The sequence below is a fragment of the Palaemon carinicauda genome, chromosome 31 (genome assembly GCF_036898095.1).
Source record: "Palaemon carinicauda isolate YSFRI2023 chromosome 31, ASM3689809v2, whole genome shotgun sequence".
NCBI classification, from domain to species: Eukaryota; Metazoa; Arthropoda; class Malacostraca; order Decapoda; family Palaemonidae; genus Palaemon; species Palaemon carinicauda.
The window spans coordinates 66647809-66672808 of NC_090755.1; the positions used below are offsets into that span (position 1 = coordinate 66647809).

The window sequence follows — 25000 nt, forward strand, 5'->3', positions numbered from 1 at the left end:
TTGTCCAAACAATAACCGATCTGGTAACTTTTCATAGCTAAAAGGGCACCGCTGCGAGTCGGTGCAAATATGACTCGCCAAAAGAAATGGACTATAGTCCATTACAGGACAAATTCCTTAGACATGTCCTTTGTCATATCTGGGGTTTTGGCCATTTTTCATTATCACGTTGGCCATTGGCAGTTGGTAATGTTGGGAGATTTAGCCTTATTTTTCGCAGCCAACCAACCTAGTATTGGTGGTCCTGACTAGTAAGGCTTTGCTGAACATAGTACTGTAATATGCAAACCCTTTCACTACGTTTATGTGTATATTGTGTCTATATATATATACATATATATATATATATATATATATATATATATATATATATATATATATATATGTGTGTGTGTATATTCAGACCATGCTCAGGTTTGGTAGAATCCACTGAAACACGGCCCTACTATTCATGTGAGCGGCTTATGTGATGATAGGTACCATAGCTAGGGTTAGGTGTACCGGCTGCTGATATACGTTCGATCCTAAATTAGCAGCCACAAGTCCATCCCCCATTTTCTGAGTCTAAGTCTCCCTAAGGCCTTTACATGTTTCAGTCTCCTAGTACTTGAATAGGTTTATGGGAACACACATACACACACACACACACACACACACACATATATATATATATATATATATATATATATATATATATATATATATATATATACATACATATATTATTATTATCATTACTTGCTAAGCTACAACCCTAGTTGATAAAGCAGTATGCTATAAGCCCTGAGGCTCCAACAGGGAAAATAGCCCAGTAAGGAAAGGAAATAAGGAGTAACAACGTGAAAATAAATATCTATATAAACTATCAAAACTTTAACTAAACAAGAGGAAGAGAAATGAGGCAGAATGGTGTGCCCGAGTGTACCCTCAAGCAAGAGAACTCTAACCCATGACAGTAGAATACCATGGTACTGAGGCTATGGCACTGCCCAAGACTAGAGAACAATGGTTTGATTTTGGAGTCACTTACCATAGCTAAAGAGTCTCTTCAACCCTTAGTAAAAGGAATTGGCCACTGAACAATTAAAGTGCAGTAAGTCCTTGGGTGAAAGAGAATTGTTTGGTAATTTCAGTGTTGCCAGGTGTATGAGGACAGATGAGGATATGTAAAGAATAGGCCAGACTATTCGGTGTGTGTGTGTGTGTGTGTGTGTGTGTGTTTGTGTGTGTGTAAGTAAAGGGAAAATGAACCGTAGCCAGAGAGAAGGATCCAATGTAGTACTGTCTGGCCAGTCACAAGATCCCATAACTCCCTAGCGGCAGTATCTCAACTGGATATATTTCTTTCCTGTCACGCAGAGTTCCATTGCCAAATATACGACTACCTGGTCTCCCCTCGTCCCTCGGGTAGGGGAGAGGGAGTACTCATACCCCAGAGGCACTACTGAAAACCACGTCTCCCACAAATTGCCCAAACTGTCGTGTTCCATTTAGGAAGGGGGGGGGGGGCAGTGGCGTAGCCAGGGGTGTCTCAGAGGGGAGGGGGGGGGGCGGCAAGGTCATATTTGAAGGGGGCAGCCCTATGCGAAGACCAAAGGGCCGAAGCCCTGCGGCAGGGGGTCTGTAAGCCAGCAATTGTGAGATTGGGCTTTAAGCCAGCAGTTCTGAGATTGTGCTTTAAGCCAGCAGTTCTGAAATTGGGCTTTTAGCCAGCAATTGTGAGATTGGGCTTTAAGCCAGCAGTTCTGAGATTGTGCTTTAAGCCAGCAGTTCTGAGATTGGGCTTTTAGCCAGCAATTGTGAGATTGGGCTTTAAGCCAGCAGTTCTGAGATTGTGCTTTAAGCCAGCAGTTCTGAAATTGGGCTTTAAGCCAGCAATTCTGAGATTGGGCTTTAAGCCAGCAGTTCTGAGATTGGGCTTTAAGCCAGCAATTCTGAGATTGGGCTTTAAGCCAGCAGTTCTGAGATTGGGCTTTAAGCCAGCAATTCTGAGATTGGGCTTTAAGCCAGCAGTTCTGAGATTGGGCTTTAAGCCAGCAATTCTGAGATTGGGCTTTAAGCCAGCAATTCTGAGATTGGGCTTTAAGCCAGCAGTTCTGAGATTGGGCTTTAAGCCAGCAATTCTGAGATTGGGCTTTAAGCCAGCAGTTCTGAGATTGGGCTTTAAGCCAGCAATTCTGAGATTGGGCTTTAAGCCAGCAGTTCTGAGATTGGGCTTTAAGCCAGCAATTCTGAGATTGGGCTTTAAGCCAGCAGTTCTGAGATTGGGCTTTAAGCCAGCAATTGTGAGATTGGGCTTTAAGCCAGCAGTTCTGAGATTGGGCTTTAAGCCAGCAATTCTGAGATTGGGCTTTAAGCCAGCAATTGTGAGATTGGGCTTTAAGCCAGCAATTGTGAGATTGGGCTTTAAGCCAGTAATTGTGAGATTGGGCTTTAAGCCAGCAATTGTGAGATTGGGCTTTAAGCCAGCAGTTCTGAGATTGGGCTTTAAGCCAGCAGTTCTGAGATTGGGCTTTTAGCCAGCAATTCTGAGATTGGGCTTTAAGCCAGTAGTTCTGAGATTGGGCTTTAAGCCAGCAGTTCTGAGATTGGGCTTTAAGCCAGTAATTGTGAGATTGGGCTTTAAGTCAGTAGTTCTGAGATTGGGCTTTAAGTCAGTAGTTCTGAGATTGGGCTTTAAGTCAGTAGTTCTGAGATTGGGCTTTAAGCCAGCAGTTTTGAGATTGGGCTTTAAGCCAGCAATTGTGAGATTGGGCTTTAAGCCAGCAGTTCTGAGATTGGGCTTTAAGTCAGTAGTTCTGAGATTGGGCTTGTAAGATTGGTTGTAGTATGATGAATTGTTTTAATAGGAATAGTCACTTCCAATCAAGACTATTTATTTAAATAAATTACGAAATTGGATAGTGGAGTTGGGAGAATAAGATTTGTTACCTAACACATTCGTATTCCTTGAAATTCATATTCAGAAATTGCAAATGAATTTATAGTTATGACTTGTAGGATCAATGACATAATTACTTCTTAAAATGTTATAAAATGCGAAATAATCAGAACAATTTCACTTTCATACAGAGTTACCCCAAAAATAAAAAAATATTTTAGTATATTTCATTCAATTTTGATGACATTAAACAAAATCTCGGCTATAAACTTTTGTCATTAGTTGTGGAAAAGATTTCGTTGATGTCTATTATTCTCATTGAATCAAACAATAAATAAAGAAAATTAACATATAATTAAGAGATTATTATGATTAAACCGTTTCTGGTAGCACTGCTTCCTAGTTATCGCCATCTTTGTTGATATACGTAGAATAGTTGCCAATTACTTATTATTATTATTATTATTATTATTATTATTATTATTAGCTAAGCTACAAACCTAGTTGGAAAAGCAAGATGCTATAAGCCCAAGGGCTCCAAGAAAAAATAGCCCAATGAGGAAAAAAATAAAAAATAAATAAACGATATGAAAAGTAATAAACAATTATAGTAAAATATTTTAAAAACATGAGCAACATTAATGTATATTTACATATCCAAGACCCAATATTAAATACTTTCTCTATTGTACTGAAATGCTCAAATAACAACAAAAAATAATATAAAAAATTATAATTTTTTTCTATTTTCCCCTAAGGTCAAAGGTAATATCTCATTACCCATCTCTATGATATATATCAATATACAGACAAAGTAACATCTACTCATGATCTTAGCCAAACAAGGAAAGTTTGAAATAGCATAAGTTGACAAGATGTACAGCACATACCAAGTACCAACATTTCTGCAAGTTGAATGTTGACAATATGCCATAACATTCATACAGAGAGAGAGAGAGAGAGAGAGAGAGAGAGAGAGAGAGAGAGAGAGAGAGAGAGGCATTTAAATTCTTGAATAATTACAACACAATGCTTTATGTGTGAAGCCTTCTTTTCTTTTTCCAACACAGAGAATGACTGCAATATAAAAAAAGAGAGAGAGAGAGAGAGAGAGAGAGAGAGAGAGAGAGAGAGAGAGAGAGAGAGAGAGAGAGAGAGAGAGAGAGAGAGAGAGAGGCATTTAAATTCTTGCAATAAATACAACACAATGCATTATGTGTGAAGCCTTCTTTTCTTTATCCAACACAGAGAATGACTGCAATATAAAAGAAAGAAAGAGAGAGAGAGAGAGAGAGAGAGAGAGAGAGAGAGAGAGAGAGAGGAGAGAGAGAGAGAGAGAGAGAGAGAGAGAGGCTAAGGGGTAGGTGGCTTAAAGCAATAACAAACTTTGCTTATTTTTTTGGTTAATGGATTACCGATACTAAGGTCAAATATCAGAGAGTGTAGACGATGCGGATAAACACGTAATGAGATGACCTTGATGTTTGAAGGTCATGTTCTGCCACTCGTCTCTTTTTTTGTTTAATTAATAAGCCCAAATTGTAGTAAGTATCTATTTTCACATACTAGTTTTCCATCTCTCTCTCTCTCTCTCTCTCTCTCTCTCTCTCTCTCTCTCTCTCTCTCTTAATGGTTTCACTATGTCAATCTTCTCTAACTTAATATGATTTCAGTACATACATACACAGTGTGCATGCATACGTAAGTTGAGAACTTTTTCATGGTTAATAAAAAATATGCAGTACTTATTGAATATTTTTGTCGGAATTTAATTTTGATAAACTTCAGTATCGGTAATATTAGTCAAACTTCAGCTGATACCGATACTCCAAGACTGGCGTATATCACCGATAACGGTATATCGGTGGATCTAATATATATATATATATATATATATATATATATATATATATATATATATATATATATATATATCATTAATAGTAAAGACCTAACAGCCTGTCCTGAATGTGTCATATTCGTGTGAGCCTGTTGTCCCTTTGAATGAGAATCTAGTCAAAAATTGATAGGCGTATGCCTTATCCCGTGCTAAGGTACTGAATGAAAGACAAACCCTAGTTCAGTGATGATTGTAGACCTGTTCATTTGGAGAAGCAGGAGCCCTATCATCTTTTGAAGGGTAACAGATCAGATTTGACTTGGAATAACTGTACTCCGCTTAAGCTTTTGCTCAGGGAGTTTATGGTTCAACTGAAAAGGAATACAATTTAACCATAGAAGAAACCCTTTATGGTACAAATAGTTCCTCCTTTACTGAATCCAGATTGCTCTGTCACTCACTGTCCAAAGGAAAAGGCAACCCTTTTGGCTGATGTTTTTGACAGTAAGCAGAGAGTGAGAAACTCTTCCTCATTCCTGTTTTTCTGAGGCTAAACTAACTAGTTTAGCATTTCGGTCTCGTGAGATTAAAGCTCTCTCGATGGACCCAAATGACATTTTCATTTGTTTTGTTTATAAAGACTGCAGATTTCTTAGCTCCTAAGTTATTTGTTATTTTGTGAAATAGCAAGATGTTCTTTTAGCACTTGTTGGAGAACTGGTAATGTTGCTCCATTATGTAAATATGATTGTGGTAGCTCAAGTCCAACTGATTACCGTCCAATTTCCATAACTCCCTTATTATCTAAGGTTTTTAAACGTCTTTTGGCAAAACGTCTAAATAGGTTTGCTGAAGGTAATCGTATGTTCCCTAGTTTGCAAATTGGGTTTCGTAAAAGCCTTGGAGCAAGCGATGGCCTTCTTACAATCTCCAATGCTGTTCAGAAATCCCTTGATTGTGGCCAAGAAGTTCATATGTTTGGCCTTGATTTTAGTGCTGCCCTTGACCGTGTTAATCATGAGGTCCTTGCTTTCAAACTAAAACAGTTGGGAGTAGATGGGCCTTTTCTTAGCATCATTATTGATTTTTTAAGTACTAGATCACAGAGTTGTTACTGATGGGCACCCTAGTGAGTATAGGAATGTGATAGCTGGTGTTCCACAGGGTAGTGTTCTTGGCCCTTTACTTTTCATACTATATACACATGGCATGTGGTTTGGCCCAGAAAACAAGCTTGTTGCATATGCGGATGATGCTACTCTTTGCATCAATTCTATCTTCTGAATTTAGATCTGGGGTTGCTGAATCTCTTAATAGATATCTATCTAAAATTTTTGCATGGTGCAAATTTTGGGGTATGAAGTTGAATCCTAATAAATCTCAAAGTATGATTGTAAGTAGATCGAGGATAGTGGCTCCTCAACATCCGGATCTCAGCATTGATAATGTTTCTTTAACTTTGTATGACTTACAATTTTAGGTGTGATTCTCGACAGCAAATTTACTTTTGAGAAGCACATTAAGCCTGTGTCTTCTTTAGATGCTCAAAAAATTGGCTTATTGAGAAAGTCTTGTACGATTTTCGGTGATCAATCTATTCTGAAGACGTGTTTTAATTCTTTCATTCTACCTTGTTTCGAGAATTGTTCTCCTGCCTGGTTTTGAGGTGCTGATTCTCATCTAAATTTGTTGGATAGAAACTCACGGTTTATTAAAGTTTTTATTCCAGATCTAGATATTAATCTCTGGCACATTCGTTCAATTAGTTCATTGTGCATGTTACATGAGATTTTTCGTAATACTGGCCATCCTTTGCCTTCAGATATTCCCGGACAGTACCGTCCTGTTCGTAATACCAGGTATGCATTTAATTCTAATAGTCATGCCTTCTCCATCTGAGGCTCAATACTACACTGTATTCTAGAAGTTTTATTCCAGCTATGACCACGTTGTGGAATGATCTTCCTAATCGGGTAGTTGAATCGGTAGAACTTAAAAAGTTCAAACTTGTAGCGAATGTTTTGATGTTGAACAGGCTTACATGTTTTTTTTTTTATAGTTTATATAATGAAGATTTGTTTTAATGTTGTTGCTGTCCTCAAGATATTTTATTTCAACAGTTCATTACTTCTCATACAGTTTATTTCCTTATTTCCCTTCCTCACTGGGCCTTTTTTCCTTGTTGGAGCCTTTAGCCTTATAGCATCCTGCTTTTCCAACTAGAGTTGTAGCTTATCTAGTAGTAGTAGTGTATATATATATATATATATATATATATATATATATATATATATATATATATATACTGTATATATACATATATATATATGCATATATATATTATATATATTTATATCATATATATTATATATATTTATATCATATATATATATATATATATATATATATATATATATATATATATATATATATATATATATATATATAATATATGTGTACACATACATGTATGTCTGTATGTTTGTATACACAAGAGAGAGAGAGAGAGAGAGAGAGAGAGAGAGAGAGAGGGGGGGGGGAATGAAAAGTAGACCAACCCGCGTCTGGGCTCGTGGAATATTCAGCAATCTCTAGAGCGGCGCTTCCTTCTTTGGAATTATTTACTCAGAATTAGCATTTCCTCACCGGCGGGCGACATTAAATTTTCTTAGTAGAACGAAGGAATGTAATGACACAATCATATGTAGGATACATAACTCACACACACACACACACACACACACACACACATATATATATATATATATATATATATATATATATATATATATACATATATATATATATGTATATATATATGTATATATATATGTATATATATGTATATATATATATATATATATATATATATATATATATATATATATATATTCCTTTCTGAGTGGGGATACCTTATGTGGTGTGAAAGGGTTTGCGTATTGCCGTGATCAGCAATGGTGTATTTGTCAGGGCCACCCATACTAGATTGGTTTGCTGTGAGCGATCAGACGAGAATCTCCCATCATCACCAATCTGTACTAGCCAGCGTGACATGAATTGACATGTCCTATGCCAGAAATAGCTAATATATATATGCATGTGCACATATGTATACACACACATAGATATATACAGTAGATAGATAGATAGATGGGGTCGTTGTGGCCTATTTGTAACTTCTTTGCTTGGTGCTTGCCAGACAGGGGTTCGAATCCTGCTCAAATTCGTTAGTTGCTTTAGTGTCTGCAACCGGACCATCCTTTTGCGCTATGGATTGAGGGTTAAGGAAGCCTATAGCTATACCTGCCGAGTTATCGGCAGCCATTGCCTGACCCTTCCTGGTCCTAGCTAGGGGAAAGTTACTGTCCCTTACCTCTGCCATTCATGAGCGGACTTTAAAGGCTGTGTTTGCCTAAACTTCTGATGCATTAGGTGTTTAAAATGACTATTTTCAAATTAATTTTTAAACCTTAATTATCATATAAATGTGTTGTCCTATTTTTTATATAAGATATTTAGTCTTTTCGTGGGAAGGATAATCATATTATTAATAATGGATAAAGATAGGAGTGATATTGAGGAATTTGGTAAGACGGATAATAATAATGATAATATTAACAGAAATTAAAATAGGGATATAGACATAATAAGATGAATTAATTATTTATTTTAAATGTATATGCCAATAGCGGAAAAGACGTAAACATAAAACAGAAAAAATAGTAGTAGTATTGAAAACCTTAAAGGTTTATCATCATCATCATTAATTAATATGAGGTTGTGGTAATTCTATTCTAGACTTGAATGATAGCACAACTTTCTGTCCTTCCTTTTTGCAATAGCCAAACTCCTTCTAAAGCTTGTAGGTGTTGAAGTAAATTCCCATCAGCATTAAAATCCAGCATTTGCATACGAGCACTTTGCACCACCTGTACTAGCCCAGCAAGGCTACATAATAATTATAAGACCATGCTAATGTTACTATAACAAATTTACGAGTCTGTATCTAGTAAAAGTCTACGGAGAATTCACATATATTTTCAAGTTTATGGTTGAAACTAATCAGCTTAACCATGACCTGGTGTCAGCGCTAGAGGGCTCCACCTGTTCCATATTAGCGAAGTCTGGAAGGGTTTGTCCCGGTGTAAAGGATTCAAGTTACCCCCCGTTTCAAATTACCCCCCGGTAACTTGAAACCGGTTTCAGATTACCGGGGGAGTAGTTTGAAACCGGTTTCAAGTTACCCCCTCTGTTTTCAAGTTAACCCCTCATCAGAATGATAAATAATTCATGTGACATCGCAAATATGTATCATGCATTTATTGCTGGCCTCGCAGCAGTAGGAAAAGTAGTTTAATCTGGTATTTAAGACCAAAAATTGTGTATTAGTGAATTATATGACACGTTAAAAGTCACAGACTGTAATTCAAGGTTTTGTGATAATGGCGAGGTAAAATTTTATTTTATTTCTGTTCGTGTGATTGTTGATATTATCGTATTTAAGACCTAAAGTGTCATATAATTCCCTAATTCACAATATTTGAAGTTACAGACTTTCATTTAAGGTTTAGTGATCACGGCGAGGTAAAACTTTATTTTATTTCAGTGTGGCCTTATCTTTCAATTAAACACAAACTATGACGTATCTAACTTTATACAAAACAATTATTAAGTAAAAAAAAGATAGATATTACCCGTAAAAATATTTGAAATCAAAATCATCATAATGAACCCTGTTTTAGCATTACATGGAAAAAAATATTTACTAAATTAAATATTAGGAAAAAAAAATAGGAAAATGGTAATGAAATTGTTAAATTTGGAATTGACCAAACAATAAAACGTGTCACAGATGCAGCCAACTTATAAAAAACGACTTTGTTTCAGATTTGCAAGGCAAATTGGGTCAAGGGTATTAAGCATACTGATAACATTATAAAGGAAGACATGAAAATGGTCTGAATGAACTAATTTATTGAATCTTTTGTGATAGCACTAACTTCATCTGACGAAGTCACCATAACCACGTTTGCTAATATAACCTTTGTTGTAAAGAAATTAATTTTGTCGATTAATTAAATAAATTCTAAAACAATACAATCACCTACGTAAATATACCATATTAAACCTAGTTAATTAAATCCTTTGTAAAGAATCCTGTCTTTTAATAATCAATCAGAATTGAGAAATGAATTCATTTGATATCAAAATTAAGATTATTTCTGTTAGTATGTTAATCGTTTTATAACAATTTTGCTATTTGTTCTATTTAAGAGTTTCAACTTGTCACCACGTGGTTGCAAACAAAAAGAACGAAGGAAACAATTTAGGGAGAGTATCAAATTAAAGGATTATATTCTTAGACCGTTCAAATCCGGGTGAATGACTTATTAGTTGACCCTTTTCTCCTTTCCTTGGCTCGCCCATAGATTAAAGCGGTCAAGCCAGGTGTGCTTTGAAAATGACCCAAGAGAACTGGCAATGCCGCTATTGGGCTCCGAGTTTGCTCTTAAAATGGTTTGACCATACCCATAGTTGCAATATAACAATAGAACTCCTTGTGTCCATATATCTCTTTGTTTATTCATTTATTCTGTCACTGATAATGCATAGTAACTTCGTAGTATTTGGATGCTATGCACGTAAAAAATAAAAGCTCAAATATAAATTACCAACATGCATGTCGTCGTGCAGACAGAATTAACGTTGTGTAAGCTACTGTTAGCTCGATTCAATTTAAACCAGAGGACTTTAAAGATGGTATGAAGTCTCGATTACTAGGTATTGCTGTTTTGTCATTTGATGAAATGAGTAATAAAAAAGAATGGAGCTATGACAAAGGGGCAGAAGTGTTATATAAACCGCATGGAAATGTACAGGTGACCATGTGGCGAGGTCTTTTTTTTTCTTTATGATACATTTCAGGTAAAATTCTTAAACATTTTATGACACCGTTTTTCAATAATTTTCCATTTCGAGATCAACAACAGAGAAAAAAAAATCCATACACGAATCCATCACTTACTACTCTGGAAGATGGTTTAAATAGGATTTGATTTAGCCCATGATAACACACAGCTGCCTGCCCTTAGGCTAAAATCAGTAACAACAGCTGTGAGATTAACACAAGTTGTGTTCAATGTCATCCATAAAGGGTTATAAAGTGTAACGACTTTTCCGTAGTCCAGGTGTTTTCGTATACAAACAACCAATGTAAGTACAGTAGAAGCAAACAGCATGTACTGTACCACGTTTTATTAAAACTGTTATAATTGCTTACAATCTTGCTTTATTAAAAGTGTCAATTATTTACAGATATCATGAATGATATAGTATTTACAACATACATACAAATACATATACATGTATTATATGTATATATATATATATATATATATATATATATATATATATATATATATATATATATATATATATATATATATATATATATACAGTATATATATATATATATATATATATATATATATATACATATATATATATATATATATATATATATATATATATATATATACTGTATATATATAAATATATATATATATAAATATATATATATATATAAATATATATATATATATAAATATATATATATATATATATATATATATATATATATATATATATATATATATATATATATAAATATATATATATATATATATATATATATATATATATATATATATATATATATATAAATATATATATATATATATATATATATATATATATATATATATATATATATATATATATATATATATATATATATATATATATATATGTATACATATATACTTATGATCAATATGTTGATTATACCTTATATAATATTTGCTTGCAATATAATTAGGAAATATTTCAAATAATGGAAAAAATAACCGTCAAAATAAAATTTCACCTCGTCTTCCTGTCTCGGAAAAATATGCGCCCATGACTGATAATGGAATATCCGACATTTATTAGCTAAGATATAAACATAAGACGGATAAAGGCTGGATATTAATAAACGATACCAATAGGTGAAACAATACATGTATATACATATAACCTAATGATTGTGTTGACCCTGATTAAAAGCAATTTATTAATATTCATAAATGATGAGATCCTGCGCAAAAACGAGGGGGGTAATTTGAAACCAGGGGGGTAGCATAAAACCGGTTTCAAATTACCCCCGGGGGTAGCTTGAAACCGGTATCAAGTTACCCCCCGGTAGTTTGAATCCGGTTTCAAATTACCGGGGGAGTAGTTTGAAACCGGTTTCAAGTTACCCCCTCTGTTTTCAAGTTAACCCCTCATCAGAATGATAAATAATTCATGTGACATCGCAAATATGTATCATGCATTTATTGCTGGCCTCGCAGCAGTAGGAAAAGTAGTTTAATCTGGTATTTAAGACCAAAAATTGTGTATTAGTGAATTATATGACACGTTAAAAGTCACAGACTGTAATTCAAGGTTTTGTGATAATGGCGAGGTAAAATTTTATTTTATTTCTGTTCGTGTGATTGTTGATATTATCGTATTTAAGACCTAAAGTGTCATATAATTCCCTAATTCACAATATTTGAAGTTACAGACTTTCATTTAAGGTTTAGTGATCACGGCGAGGTAAAACTTTATTTTATTTCAGTGTGGCCTTATCTTTCAATTAAACACAAACTATGACGTATCTAACTTTATACAAAACAATTATTAAGTAAAAAAAAGATAGATATTACCCGTAAAAATATTTGAAATCAAAATCATCATAATGAACCCTGTTTTAGCATTACATGGAAAAAAATATTTACTAAATTAAATATTAGGAAAAAAAATAGGAAAATGGTAATGAAATTGTTAAATTTGGAATTGACCAAACAATAAAACGTGTCACAGATGCAGCCAACTTATAAAAAACGACTTTGTTTCAGATTTGCAAGGCAAATTGGGTCAAGGGTATTAAGCATACTGATAACATTATAAAGGAAGACATGAAAATGGTCTGAATGAACTAATTTATTGAATCTTTTGTGATAGCACTAACTTCATCTGACGAAGTCACCATAACCACGTTTGCTAATATAACCTTTGTTGTAAAGAAATTAATTTTGTCGATTAATTAAATAAATTCTAAAACAATACAATCACCTACGTAAATATACCATATTAAACCTAGTTAATTAAATCCTTTGTAAAGAATCCTGTCTTTTAATAATCAATCAGAATTGAGAAATGAATTCATTTGATATCAAAATTAAGATTATTTCTGTTAGTATGTTAATCGTTTTATAACAATTTTGCTATTTGTTCTATTTAAGAGTTTCAACTTGTCACCACGTGGTTGCAAACAAAAAGAACGAAGGAAACAATTTAGGGAGAGTATCAAATTAAAGGATTATATTCTTAGACCGTTCAAATCCGGGTGAATGACTTATTAGTTGACCCTTTTCTCCTTTCCTTGGCTCGCCCATAGATTAAAGCGGTCAAGCCAGGTGTGCTTTGAAAATGACCCAAGAGAACTGGCAATGCCGCTATTGGGCTCCGAGTTTGCTCTTAAAATGGTTTGACCATACCCATAGTTGCAATATAACAATAGAACTCCTTGTGTCCATATATCTCTTTGTTTATTCATTTATTCTGTCACTGATAATGCATAGTAACTTCGTAGTATTTGGATGCTATGCACGTAAAAAATAAAAGCTCAAATATAAATTACCAACATGCATGTCGTCGTGCAGACAGAATTAACGTTGTGTAAGCTACTGTTAGCTCGATTCAATTTAAACCAGAGGACTTTAAAGATGGTATGAAGTCTCGATTACTAGGTATTGCTGTTTTGTCATTTGATGAAATGAGTAATAAAAAAGAATGGAGCTATGACAAAGGGGCAGAAGTGTTATATAAACCGCATGGAAATGTACAGGTGACCATGTGGCGAGGTCTTTTTTTTTCTTTATGATACATTTCAGGTAAAATTCTTAAACATTTTATGACACCGTTTTTCAATAATTTTCCATTTCGAGATCAACAACAGAGAAAAAAAAATCCATACACGAATCCATCACTTACTACTCTGGAAGATGGTTTAAATAGGATTTGATTTAGCCCATGATAACACACAGCTGCCTGCCCTTAGGCTAAAATCAGTAACAACAGCTGTGAGATTAACACAAGTTGTGTTCAATGTCATCCATAAAGGGTTATAAAGTGTAACGACTTTTCCGTAGTCCAGGTGTTTTCGTATACAAACAACCAATGTAAGTACAGTAGAAGCAAACAGCATGTACTGTACCACGTTTTATTAAAACTGTTATAATTGCTTACAATCTTGCTTTATTAAAAGTGTCAATTATTTACAGATATCATGAATGATATAGTATTTACAACATACATACAAATACATATACATGTATTATATGTATATATATATATATATATATATATATATATATATATATATATATATATATATATATATACAGTATATATATATATATATATATATATATATATATACATATATATATATATATATATATATATATATACTGTATATATATAAATATATATATATATAAATATATATATATATATAAATATATATATATATAAATATATATATATATATATATATATATATATATATATATATATATAAATATATATATATATATATATATATATATATATATATATATATAAATATATATATATATATATATATATATATATATATATATATATATATGTATACATATATACTTATGATCAATATGTTGATTATACCTTATATAATATTTGCTTGCAATATAATTAGGAAATATTTCAAATAATGGAAAAAATAACCGTCAAAATAAAATTTCACCTCGTCTTCCTGTCTCGGAAAAATATGCGCCCATGACTGATAATGGAATATCCGACATTTATTAGCTAAGATATAAACATAAGACGGATAAAGGCTGGATATTAATAAACGATACCAATAGGTGAAACAATACATGTATATACATATAACCTAATGATTGTGTTGACCCTGATTAAAAGCAATTTATTAATATTCATAAATGATGAGATCCTGCGCAAAAACGAGGGGGGTAATTTGAAACCAGGGGGGTAGCATAAAACCGGTTTCAAATTACCCCCGGGGGTAGCTTGAAACCGGTATCAAGTTACCCCCCGGTAGTTTGAATCCGGTTTCAAATTACCGGGGGGTAAGATTTGGAGGGGGTAATTTGAAACCGGTACACCGGGAGGAAATTAAAGCCACTCAGCGCGAGCATGTTCACCAGAGGAAAGTATTGTCAATCATTAATAGTGACATACGCAGATGGCGTGCACAGTACATCCATATACCCCTTGCAAAAAAAAAAAAAAAAAAAAAAAAAAAAGGGCAAACTCATCCAGACTTCGCTAGAAAGCTACAGACAAACAAACACACAAGCAGACATAAGGACGTAGATGGATTCGTCATAGAAAGAGGTAATTGTGAACTTTTCAAGTAACACTGCTTAAAGTGTATTTAACATAGACAAATATTTTAAGATTCAATTGTATAAATATAGTTACTTTTTTTCTTACTCATTTAATAGCTTATTATTTCATGAAAGTCTGTTACGCCAGATAAATGTATTTAGAACTTGCTTCGACGGCCTTATGCAAATTTTCCCCTTAAAGAGGACAGACCCTTTGGTGCCTTTCAGAGTCAGGTTTTGCCATGATGGAAGCATTCTCTCTCTCTCTCTCTCTCTCTCTCTCTCTCTCTCTCTCTCTCTCTCTCTCTCTCTCTCTCTCTCTCTCTCTCTCTCTCTCTCTCAACTTACTTTATTAAACATTAAAGAAAACCAAAAATTATGAATGACTCACCTCATGATGGTGACCTGTGTTGTTCTCCTTGTCGTAAGTTTTCAATCCCTTCGAAGGAGGCAATGGACATGCCTCGGTGAAGTCTTCAGATTCACTTGAACGGTGCAGTTGGTACTATTTCCAATGTTCTTTTCATGAGTCTTGTTGTCCACAATCTATTGATAACAGTCACAGCCTAGTGTTTTAAGTATAAGGAGTATGAGGGCATAGGCCTAACTGCTCCTTTGATGTTAGCATGTGGTATGTTTTCTCATTCGCTCACTGGGTTTAACGGGGAATGTAGTAATGTTTCTTAGTATGAACTCATACTTTGTATACCTCTGTGTTTTCTGTTCAGTTGAAGTAGGATATACAGAAGGAAATCATTTCGATTTTGTGGATTTCACGAGAATAGGAACCATTTAAGACATCACTGTGTTTATTCGTTATGTTTCTAAGAATTCATAGAAAGTGTTGTGCGTGCATATTTCAAACTTCGTTGGTTCACAGATGCATACAAAAAGGCATATATATACATGTATATCCTATAAATAATCGTACAAATAGTACTTTAGGCACATGTACGTCACCATAGATTATTTCTCTCCAAGTGAAATATATATGGATGTATATTATCTGGATATGATATCAGTGAGTGAAACACACAATGAAAGGTTTGTGGTAACTGGTACATTACAAGACACTTTAAGCAAGTCACGTGTAACTGAAGTGCTTTATATAAACACTTAGATAGTTTTGATTTTATCAAACAGGATACATTACACTATACACATTTTGAATTTGATTTTATATGTCGTGCGTGCTATAGTTGAGTAAGGTTGTTGCTGTTTTGATCATTAAGCAGGCAAAGTAATTTCCTTACAAAAGTTGCAGACTGTGCTCAGGAAACTGACGAACGAATTCTGCCTCAGTTTCAAAGACTATTGTTTGAAGACATAATCACAATGGAGTTATCAGTAGTCCTCCCAGTATATATCAAAGGCAAAATTACAATATTGTCTACCCTGTCCCGTTTGAGGGTATAATGACTCAGTGGCTCAGTGCTGAAATTCATATTATCAGTGCAAGTGTTCAACGGACAGCCTAGTACTAGCTGGTCCAAGGATTGTATTTGTAGGTCCCTTGGCTAAACAAGAAGGACCTTTATTCATGTTGCTCGGTCCTTTGTTTATACCAGATGGACCCTTGTTGATGCCAGAAGAACCTAATCTAATATCTGAAGGTCCCAATTGGATTTCAGATGGACCAACATTCAAGTCAGATGGGCCTTGGTTCAGATCCGCAGGTCCTCTGCTTAAAGCGCTGGGTCCTTTAGCAACATGGCATGGGCCTTTGCTTAGATTTCCAGGGCCCTTGTTGAGCCAGGCAGGACCTTTATTTAGGTTTCCGGGTCCTTTTTGATTTCCACTTGGACCCTGGCGTAAGGAGGATGGTCCAACGTTTAAACCTGAAGGACCTTTACTTAGGCTGAAAGAAGCTCTTCTGGCAAAATAGCTGTCACGCTCCTTCTCCTGAGTACTTAATTCATTGCAACTATGTGACCGGTTTCTTGTGGATATGTCTTTCTTAGGTTGTTCATCTGACTGTTCTTGTTGAGGTTCGTGGGATTCTTGTTGTTCTGGTTCACTGCTCGACGGACGAGGAGTTGTTTCAGTGCTTGAAGTGCTTTGGTCTGTCTTGTTACTTTCTTGGTCTGCTGATGAGGTGAGTGCTTGCTTCAGACGAGTGTTGATGTCACTAAAGGAATCCTGGTTGTTATTTGTAGCATCATCTGATGTTTGAGGTTTTGGTTCTCGCTGTGATTCCTGTTGTCTACTTTTTTCTTCTTCTTCCAGTTGACGAAGGCGTTCTTCTACTTTCTGTTGAATCCTATCCCTCTCTTCTTGTTGTTCTTGTTCTCTGCGCTGCTCTTCCTCTTCTTCCTCCTCCTCTTCGTCGTCGTCGTCGTCTTCCTCTTCCTCTTCTTGTTGCTGTTCTTCCTCTTTTTGCTGCTTTTCAATGAATATCTTTGTTTGCTGGATTTGCTGTTGAGTATGAATCAACTGTTGTTGTAGATACTGGTACTGCTGAACATGGCGTTGATACAATTTTTGCTGTTGACCCTGGTATTGTTGGACGAATTGTTGCTGAACTAGCCACTGTTGATGTTTTAGATTCTGGTAAGCACTGCTTCCTTGGTAGCTGCTATACTTTCCAAGTTGTGCCTCTTGCTGAGTCTTGAGTTGCTGGAGTTGGGTCTGTTGTCTTTGCTGCAAGCCCTGGCGCTCATGCGCTTGCTGTTGATTTTGCAGGTGCTGCTGATGTATGAGCTGCTGTTCGTGTTGTTGAAGCTGTTGCAGATGCTCGAACTGCTGTTGTTTCTGTCGCTCGCGAAACTCCTGTTGTTCTCGCTTCTTTTGCTTATTCTGCTTTTGCTTCCAGTGTCTTTCGGTCACGTTTTGGTCTAGTGTACTCTCATCGGCTGCTATGGCACCTTGCAGATACTGGACTACATCTCCTAGTTTAGTCTTACTGATGCCCTCTTGCAAAGCCTGGTTGTGAATCTGTTGCCTGTTTCTCCCTTCGTGGATTGTATTAAAGAAGACACTACCGGTGCTTGCCTTGCCACGAGGCTGTGGTGACAGAGATCGAGAAGCGGAAGCACTTGAGGACCGTGACTCTCCTGCTGTAGGGACATGTGAGGGCCGCGGGGAGAGGGACCTAGACGCTGCCTGCTGTCGTGGCTGATGGCCTGCTGGGACCCCTGGGTGGGGAGGTGCTAGTGAGTAAGTAGCTGAAGGAGGGGTGCCCTGACCTCTTACTTGAGGATGGCGGACCCACGGATCCTGGTAACTGGAAGACGCAGAGGCTCCTCTTGGGGAAGGACGCTGTTGTACCCTTGAGGGAGTCCTGGAAGCCCTTACTCCATCACCTCTTCTCCTGGTGGGGAAATAAGAACATTATCTAAGAACATGATTTTTAAAAAGAAATAGTAATTATGATTTTTGGGAAACAGTAGCCGAAGATAAAAAGTGCAAAAAAAAAAAAAATAATAAATAAATGAAATAATTGTCAACATAATATTGAATGATAATATCAATTTCTCAGTATTTTCGAAAACTATATGGAAACATACATATAAATGCTTTTCAGTTTCATAATGAATACTAATGTTGGGTTACAACGGATTCTTTGGAATAACCTTATAATTCATAATAATTTTCTTGTCTTCCTTCCTAACCAAATTTTGATTTTAATTTTAATTTCATTTTGTCCACTTTTATATGTTACCAGATGGCTTCTCCGTTTCTCAAAATGTGTATCCATGACAACCAGAGTCATAGCTTTTGCTAATTCTAACAATATCTCTCCTTATGTTCCTTCTTGGGTAGTGCCATAGCCTCTGTACCATGGACTTCCACTGTCTCGGGTTAGAGTTCTCTTGCCTGAGGGTACACTCGGGCACACTATTCCATCTAATTTGTCTTCCTCCAGTTTTGGTAAAGCTTTTATAGTTTATTTTGGAAATATTTATTTTAATGTTATTGTTTTTAAAATTATCTATTTTTCCTTGTTTCCTTTCCTCACTGAGGTATTTTCCCTGTTGGAGCCCCTGGGCTTATAGAATCCTGCTTTTCCAACTAGGGTTTGATAATAACCTCTTTCTCCATCAGTACTCTCACCTACATGGTCAGTCATGTCCACGGATAATACTAATAGTTTACTTCTTGGAACTTTTTATTTATTCTAATTTCCCTCTTAATTCTTCCTTCTCCTCACTACACCCTTGAGAGGCGTATACTAGGATGATATGACATACAGTACTTTCTTATCTTTCACCAACTTGAATGAGCCTGTTATTAATACGGTGTATTTCTATGACATTTTCCCGCAAATCTCTAGATGGAAAATAATCCCTACCCAATTTTTTCATGTATATATATATATATATATATATATATATATATATATATATATATATACATATATATATATATATATGTATATATATATATATATATATATATATATATATATATATATATATATCATCATCCGTAACTAATCCGCTGCACTGTAGGACACAGGCCTCAGGCATGTCCTTCCACTCCCGTCTGTTTATGACCTTTCCATGCTAGAATGTACATGCAAATTTTCTTAGCTCGTCAATCCATCGTCTTCTCTTCCTTCCCATACTTCTTTTGCAATCTCTATGGACCCAATTTGGTATTCCTAATGTCTATTTATTATATGTCATTCTCATTATATGTCCTGCCAATGTCTATTTCTTTTTCTTACAAGTTAGAAAATCCTCTAGTTTGCTCTCATATCCACGTTGCTCGTTGTCTATCTCTGGAGTTATTCCCATCATTATTCTTGCCATAGCTCTTTGAGGCTCTAGTAAGGCTTCAAGTTTCCTTTTTAGAGAAAGTGGCATTTTACTTTTCATAATCTCATTTTGTTTACCAAAAGCTCTCCATCCCATGCTTATTCTTTTGATTTTGATTTCTGATCACACTGAGCGACATTGGCAGACGTAGTTATTACATTTGTGGGATGGGCTACCCCGAGAGGTACATTCCAAAACCACAACTGCTGTGTTGTAGTTATGAAAGGGGGAAGGGGTTGGGAAGGGTTGAATCTGTGCGTGCATGTGTTTGCATATCTATCTAAATATTTAGCCGTCATTTTGAAGGGTCGTGTATACTAGTGTGTGTATAAATACATATATATAATACATATATGTATATATATATATATATATATATATATATATATATATATATATATATATATATATATATATATATATATATATATATATGCCGTCATTTTGACGGGTCGTGTATACTAGTGTATATATATATATATATATTATATATATATATATATATATATATATATATATATATATATATATATATATATATATATATATGTATATTGTATAATCATCCCTCCTCGTCAAAGCTAAAAATCTGTTGGTTTATATACTGAGTTGCCAGATATTAATATCCTCAACATAATGACACCGTTTATATGTAATATCTAGTTTATATTACACCCTCGGCGTAATATTGCGCTCTCCCATAGCCCTCAAAAATGGCTGACCAACCGCTTTTCTTATATTATAATAGACTTGGATGGGTGTTCATTCCACTCCAGACAGATTTTGGGGAGTTTTGTGGTAATATCATCCTAGTCTCCTCTTTTGTCATCATAGATGCCAAGTGTACGATAGCAAGTTTTTTTTCTTCAAATTATTTGAAATAGGAAGCCATACGTTAGAGCAGTTTGAAACCTGTTTATGATTTTATTATGGTTTTACGATTTTGATCTCTTACTATAATTTGAATAATAGTTGTAAATAAAGGTTATTATAGCTATTGCTGGTGTATTTGTAATAATGTTCAATAGTAAGATTAATGTTCTTATTTTATTAAACAAATTTATTATTCATTGCCAAAATTTCTTATGCTTCTTCTTAATGCTTAGGATGAGTTTAAGGGCTAAAAACTCGTCGAGGCATCTAAACTGTTTTCATCTAGATCGAAATGGAATCCCTAGATGGGGCTGCCCGAATCTTTGCTTCTTCTCATTCCTATTGTTTTACTGTCAAAGTTGTTTCCCTCACGTTCAGCCCAGCCAGTGAACTCAAAGTAATTTTAGGTCGGACGAAATCGTGACGAAATGAATAGTCAAAGAGAACACATAGTACATGTTTGAGACGTTGCCACTTTTCCAAGTTTTCATTCATAAATCTTGAAGACAGTTTTTATAAGCTGTAATAACGTTGCCACTTATCCTCGATTTTTTATGAGAGATATAAGCGTGCCACATAGCTTCCAATTTTACAAGTGGTAGGCTAAACGTTGCCACATCTCCAATTTTTTAGCAACGATAAAAGCCTTGCGATGGTTGTGGTGGCCGATGTGGTAACGTCCCCGTCTGGTGAACGCCAGACTGGAGTTCGAATCCCGCTCAAACTCGTAAGTTTCTTTTGTCGCTGCAACTTCACCCTCCTTGTGAGCTAAGGAAGCGGGAATTGGGGGGAACCTATAGGTCTATCTGCCGAGTCATTAGCAGCCATTGCCTGGCCGTCCTTGGTCCTAGCTTGGGTAGAGAAGGGGCTTGGGCGCTGATCATATGTGCAGATGGTCAGATTCTAGGGCATCGTCTTTCTCAATAGGTTAATGTCACTGTCCCTTGCCCCTGTCATTCATGAGTGACATTTTAAACGTCTCCCCCTTACCAGCCTAATAAGGGTGAAGAACTTAACCCAATTGTTCTACGTATTCAACCGTTAGACATAAATAGGGGTTCCCTATCGATCACGCTCTGGACACCTTTTAAGAGACAACTCCTAAAAAGAATTATATATATATATATATATATATATATATATATATATATATATATATATATATATATACTGTATATTTATACATATATATATATATATATATATATATATATATATATACAGTATATATATATATATATATATATATATATATATATATATATATATATATATATATATATATACTGTATATATATACATATATATATACTGTATATATATATATATATATATATATATATATATATATATATATATATATATATATATATATATATATATATATATATATATATATATATATACAGTATATATCACTTTCTGCGTGGTGAAAGGACTCGCGTAAGCAATGATCAGCAAAGCTGTATTAGTCAGGGCCATCCGAACTAGGCTGGTTTGCTGTTAGCGATTAGACAAAATTTTCCCACCATCACCAATTTGCACTGACCAGCGTAGTGATAAAAACAGCTCAAATCCCAGAAGTGAATTGACATGTCTGAGACCTTTGTCCTGCAGTGGACTTGAAACGGCTATATCTTGTTGAAAAACGATGAGAAAAAAAATCTTTTGTTTCCTTTTAATACATACACACACACACACACACACACACACATATATCTATATATATATATATATATATATATATATATATATATATATATATATATATATATATATATATAGATATATATGTGTGTGTATATGTATATATATATATATATATATATATATATATATATATATATATGTGTGTGTGTGTGTGTGTGTGTGTAGCCGTTACTAGTCTACTGCAGGACAAAACCCTCAGACATGTCCTTCCACGCACTTCCGTCTGTTTATGGTCTTTCTATGCCAGTCCACACCCGCAAACTTTCTTAGTTCGTCAATCCATCGTCTTGTATGCCTTCTCCTGCTTCTTTTAAAATCTCTATGACCCATTCTGTTATTCTTAACGTCCATCTGTTATTTGTCATTCTCATTTTATGTCATTCCCATTTCTTTTTTCTTCTTTAGTTTGCTCTCGTATCCTTGTTGCTCCTTTCCTGTCTTTTAGAGTTATTTCCATCATTATTCTTTCCATAGTTTTTTGGGTTGTAACTAGCTTATGTTCTAAGGCTTCAATATATGATGTTAGAAGTATATTTTAGTGTCTTTTTTATGGATAATAATAAGTTGCAGAGATTAGTTTATAGTTTCTCACACCATTAAATCTTCCCCAAAATTTACTGGTTTCTTACTTTAACTTCTTTAATTACATGCTATGACGTCACCCCCTTACACCAAGTGCTAGATTATGACTCTCCACATACTTATAATTTGCGTTTGGACTTACAGTTTTATATTGATAATAAAAAGGACCATTAAAGAAGCTTAAGTTGTCTCGGTAGAAATGATATTTTGTTATTAATAAAGAGGCTCCTTCAATCGATTTGTTTCTGTTAAATGTTTTAGTAAACATTTTCAAACATATCTACTTTTAAAACTTCACGAAGTTGATTAGGTAAACAGTACAATAAAAAGAAACACGTAAAAGTAAATATCCTAAACCCAATGTTGTTTATAAGACATGATATTAAATCTAGTTGATAAATAATTTCGTACTGATTAAATATATATATATATATATATATATATATATATATATATATATATATATATATATATATATATATATATTATATATATATAATATATATATATATATATATATATATATATAAGTATAACAGGAAACATGACCTAGCTAGACTCAGATTATAAAAGATATGATGTAAAATTTAAAAAATGTGTAACCATGCATGTTTGTATCTAACAAACCATTTACCTTTGGAGGAAGTGTCCACGCGCAAGCATTGGCGGCAGACTTCCTTTCTTTCAGTATCCCAACTAAAAAGTAAAAGAAGAAAACGTGAATTGGAGTCACAAAGAAAACGGATGTTTAGCTTCTACTTTTATGGAATCTATAAAGAAAGAAAGATAAGGAATCTGTTCTCCATTATTCCTTTCTTTTTTCTTTCTTTTTTGAGGGGGGCCTTTTTTTTGAGCGAGGAAAAAGGTACCTTAATTATATAGATATTTTATTGGTTCTGTGGAGTTAGCTACGATTATTTTCTATACATATGGAGTTTAGATATGATAAGTTATATGCTTACCTTGGCTTGTTGAGAGCGGACTTGGGTTCTATAGTTAATTTAGTATACTGAGAAATTCCTTACCTTTCATAGTTTATATATAGTTTTTTAATTTCATGGATTATAATTTGTCTCTAGTGTTTTTTTTTTTTTTTTTTTTTTTTTTTTTTTTTGTTACTTATTGGCAAAAATCTTGAAGTGCGAGGTTATGATAGACAAATGATACATCCCTGTCGGGTATGACAATTGAGCGGCTGACCAGGGTTTCTAAGGTATGTCTGGATGAGGGAAATATTCTAACTCGCGCATTTAGAAGAATAAATTTTTTGTATCAATTAAAAGATAACGAGACCGTTGTAATAATTTTATGGTCATCTAACTTACTATGCCAGGAAATGTACATATCAGGAGTTTAAAGAGAAAATACGATATGAGAAGAAATATTGAAATGGGGATAACAGCGTTGGTGTAGACAAGGAATATTGTGTTTAAATGAAGTATTTGTTGTGGCACAGTTATGTTAAGGTGAGAAGTTTGAAAGTAAGGAAATAAAGCCATATGCACTTACGCAGACTTTGAAAAGCTTATGATAGAAATATTATAGGCAATATGTGTAAAATGGCTGGTATGAAAAAGACTATATACAGAAAAGCTTGAACATAAAGAAGAATGTGTAATGTGTTTGGATTGTATTAAAATGAAGGTTAGTTTTTCAATGAACTATTGAAAGTTAAGTTGAGAAAAAAGTATATTTTAGGACGTGTTATAGATAGGTGAGTGATCTGGTATGGAAGTATAAATATATTGAATAAGAAGCTAGAGAAAATGTTGAAATTAGGTACAAAATATTGCGATAAGAAAGGAAGTCGTGAATGGAGTGTGGGGTAGTTGATGTTTGTGGATGATGTTGCACTCATTGGTAATAGAGAAGA

The 25000-nt window shown here is 34.2% G+C and overlaps 2 protein-coding genes across 4 annotated transcripts in view; both read right to left on the minus strand.

Annotated features, from left to right (window-relative positions):
- LOC137624499 (uncharacterized) overlaps nt 1-16559 on the minus strand; it is a 68403-nt gene extending 51844 nt beyond the window's left edge. For both annotated transcript variants that reach the window (XM_068355309.1, XM_068355308.1), the window contains exon 1: nt 15594-16559. In XM_068355309.1, coding sequence (XP_068211410.1) covers nt 15594-15598 — 5 coding nt within the window. In that variant the 5' untranslated portion in view covers nt 15599-16559. The remainder of the gene's footprint in view (nt 1-15593) is intronic.
- A 92-nt stretch (nt 16560-16651) lies between these two features.
- LOC137624498 (putative uncharacterized protein DDB_G0271606) overlaps nt 16652-25000 on the minus strand; it is a 12920-nt gene continuing 4571 nt past the window's right edge. For both annotated transcript variants that reach the window (XM_068355306.1, XM_068355307.1), the window contains exons 2-3: nt 23762-23823; nt 16652-18512 (exon numbers count right to left, since the gene is read on the minus strand). In XM_068355306.1, coding sequence (XP_068211407.1) covers nt 16652-18512; nt 23762-23790 — 1890 coding nt within the window. In that variant the 5' untranslated portion in view covers nt 23791-23823. The remainder of the gene's footprint in view (nt 18513-23761; nt 23824-25000) is intronic.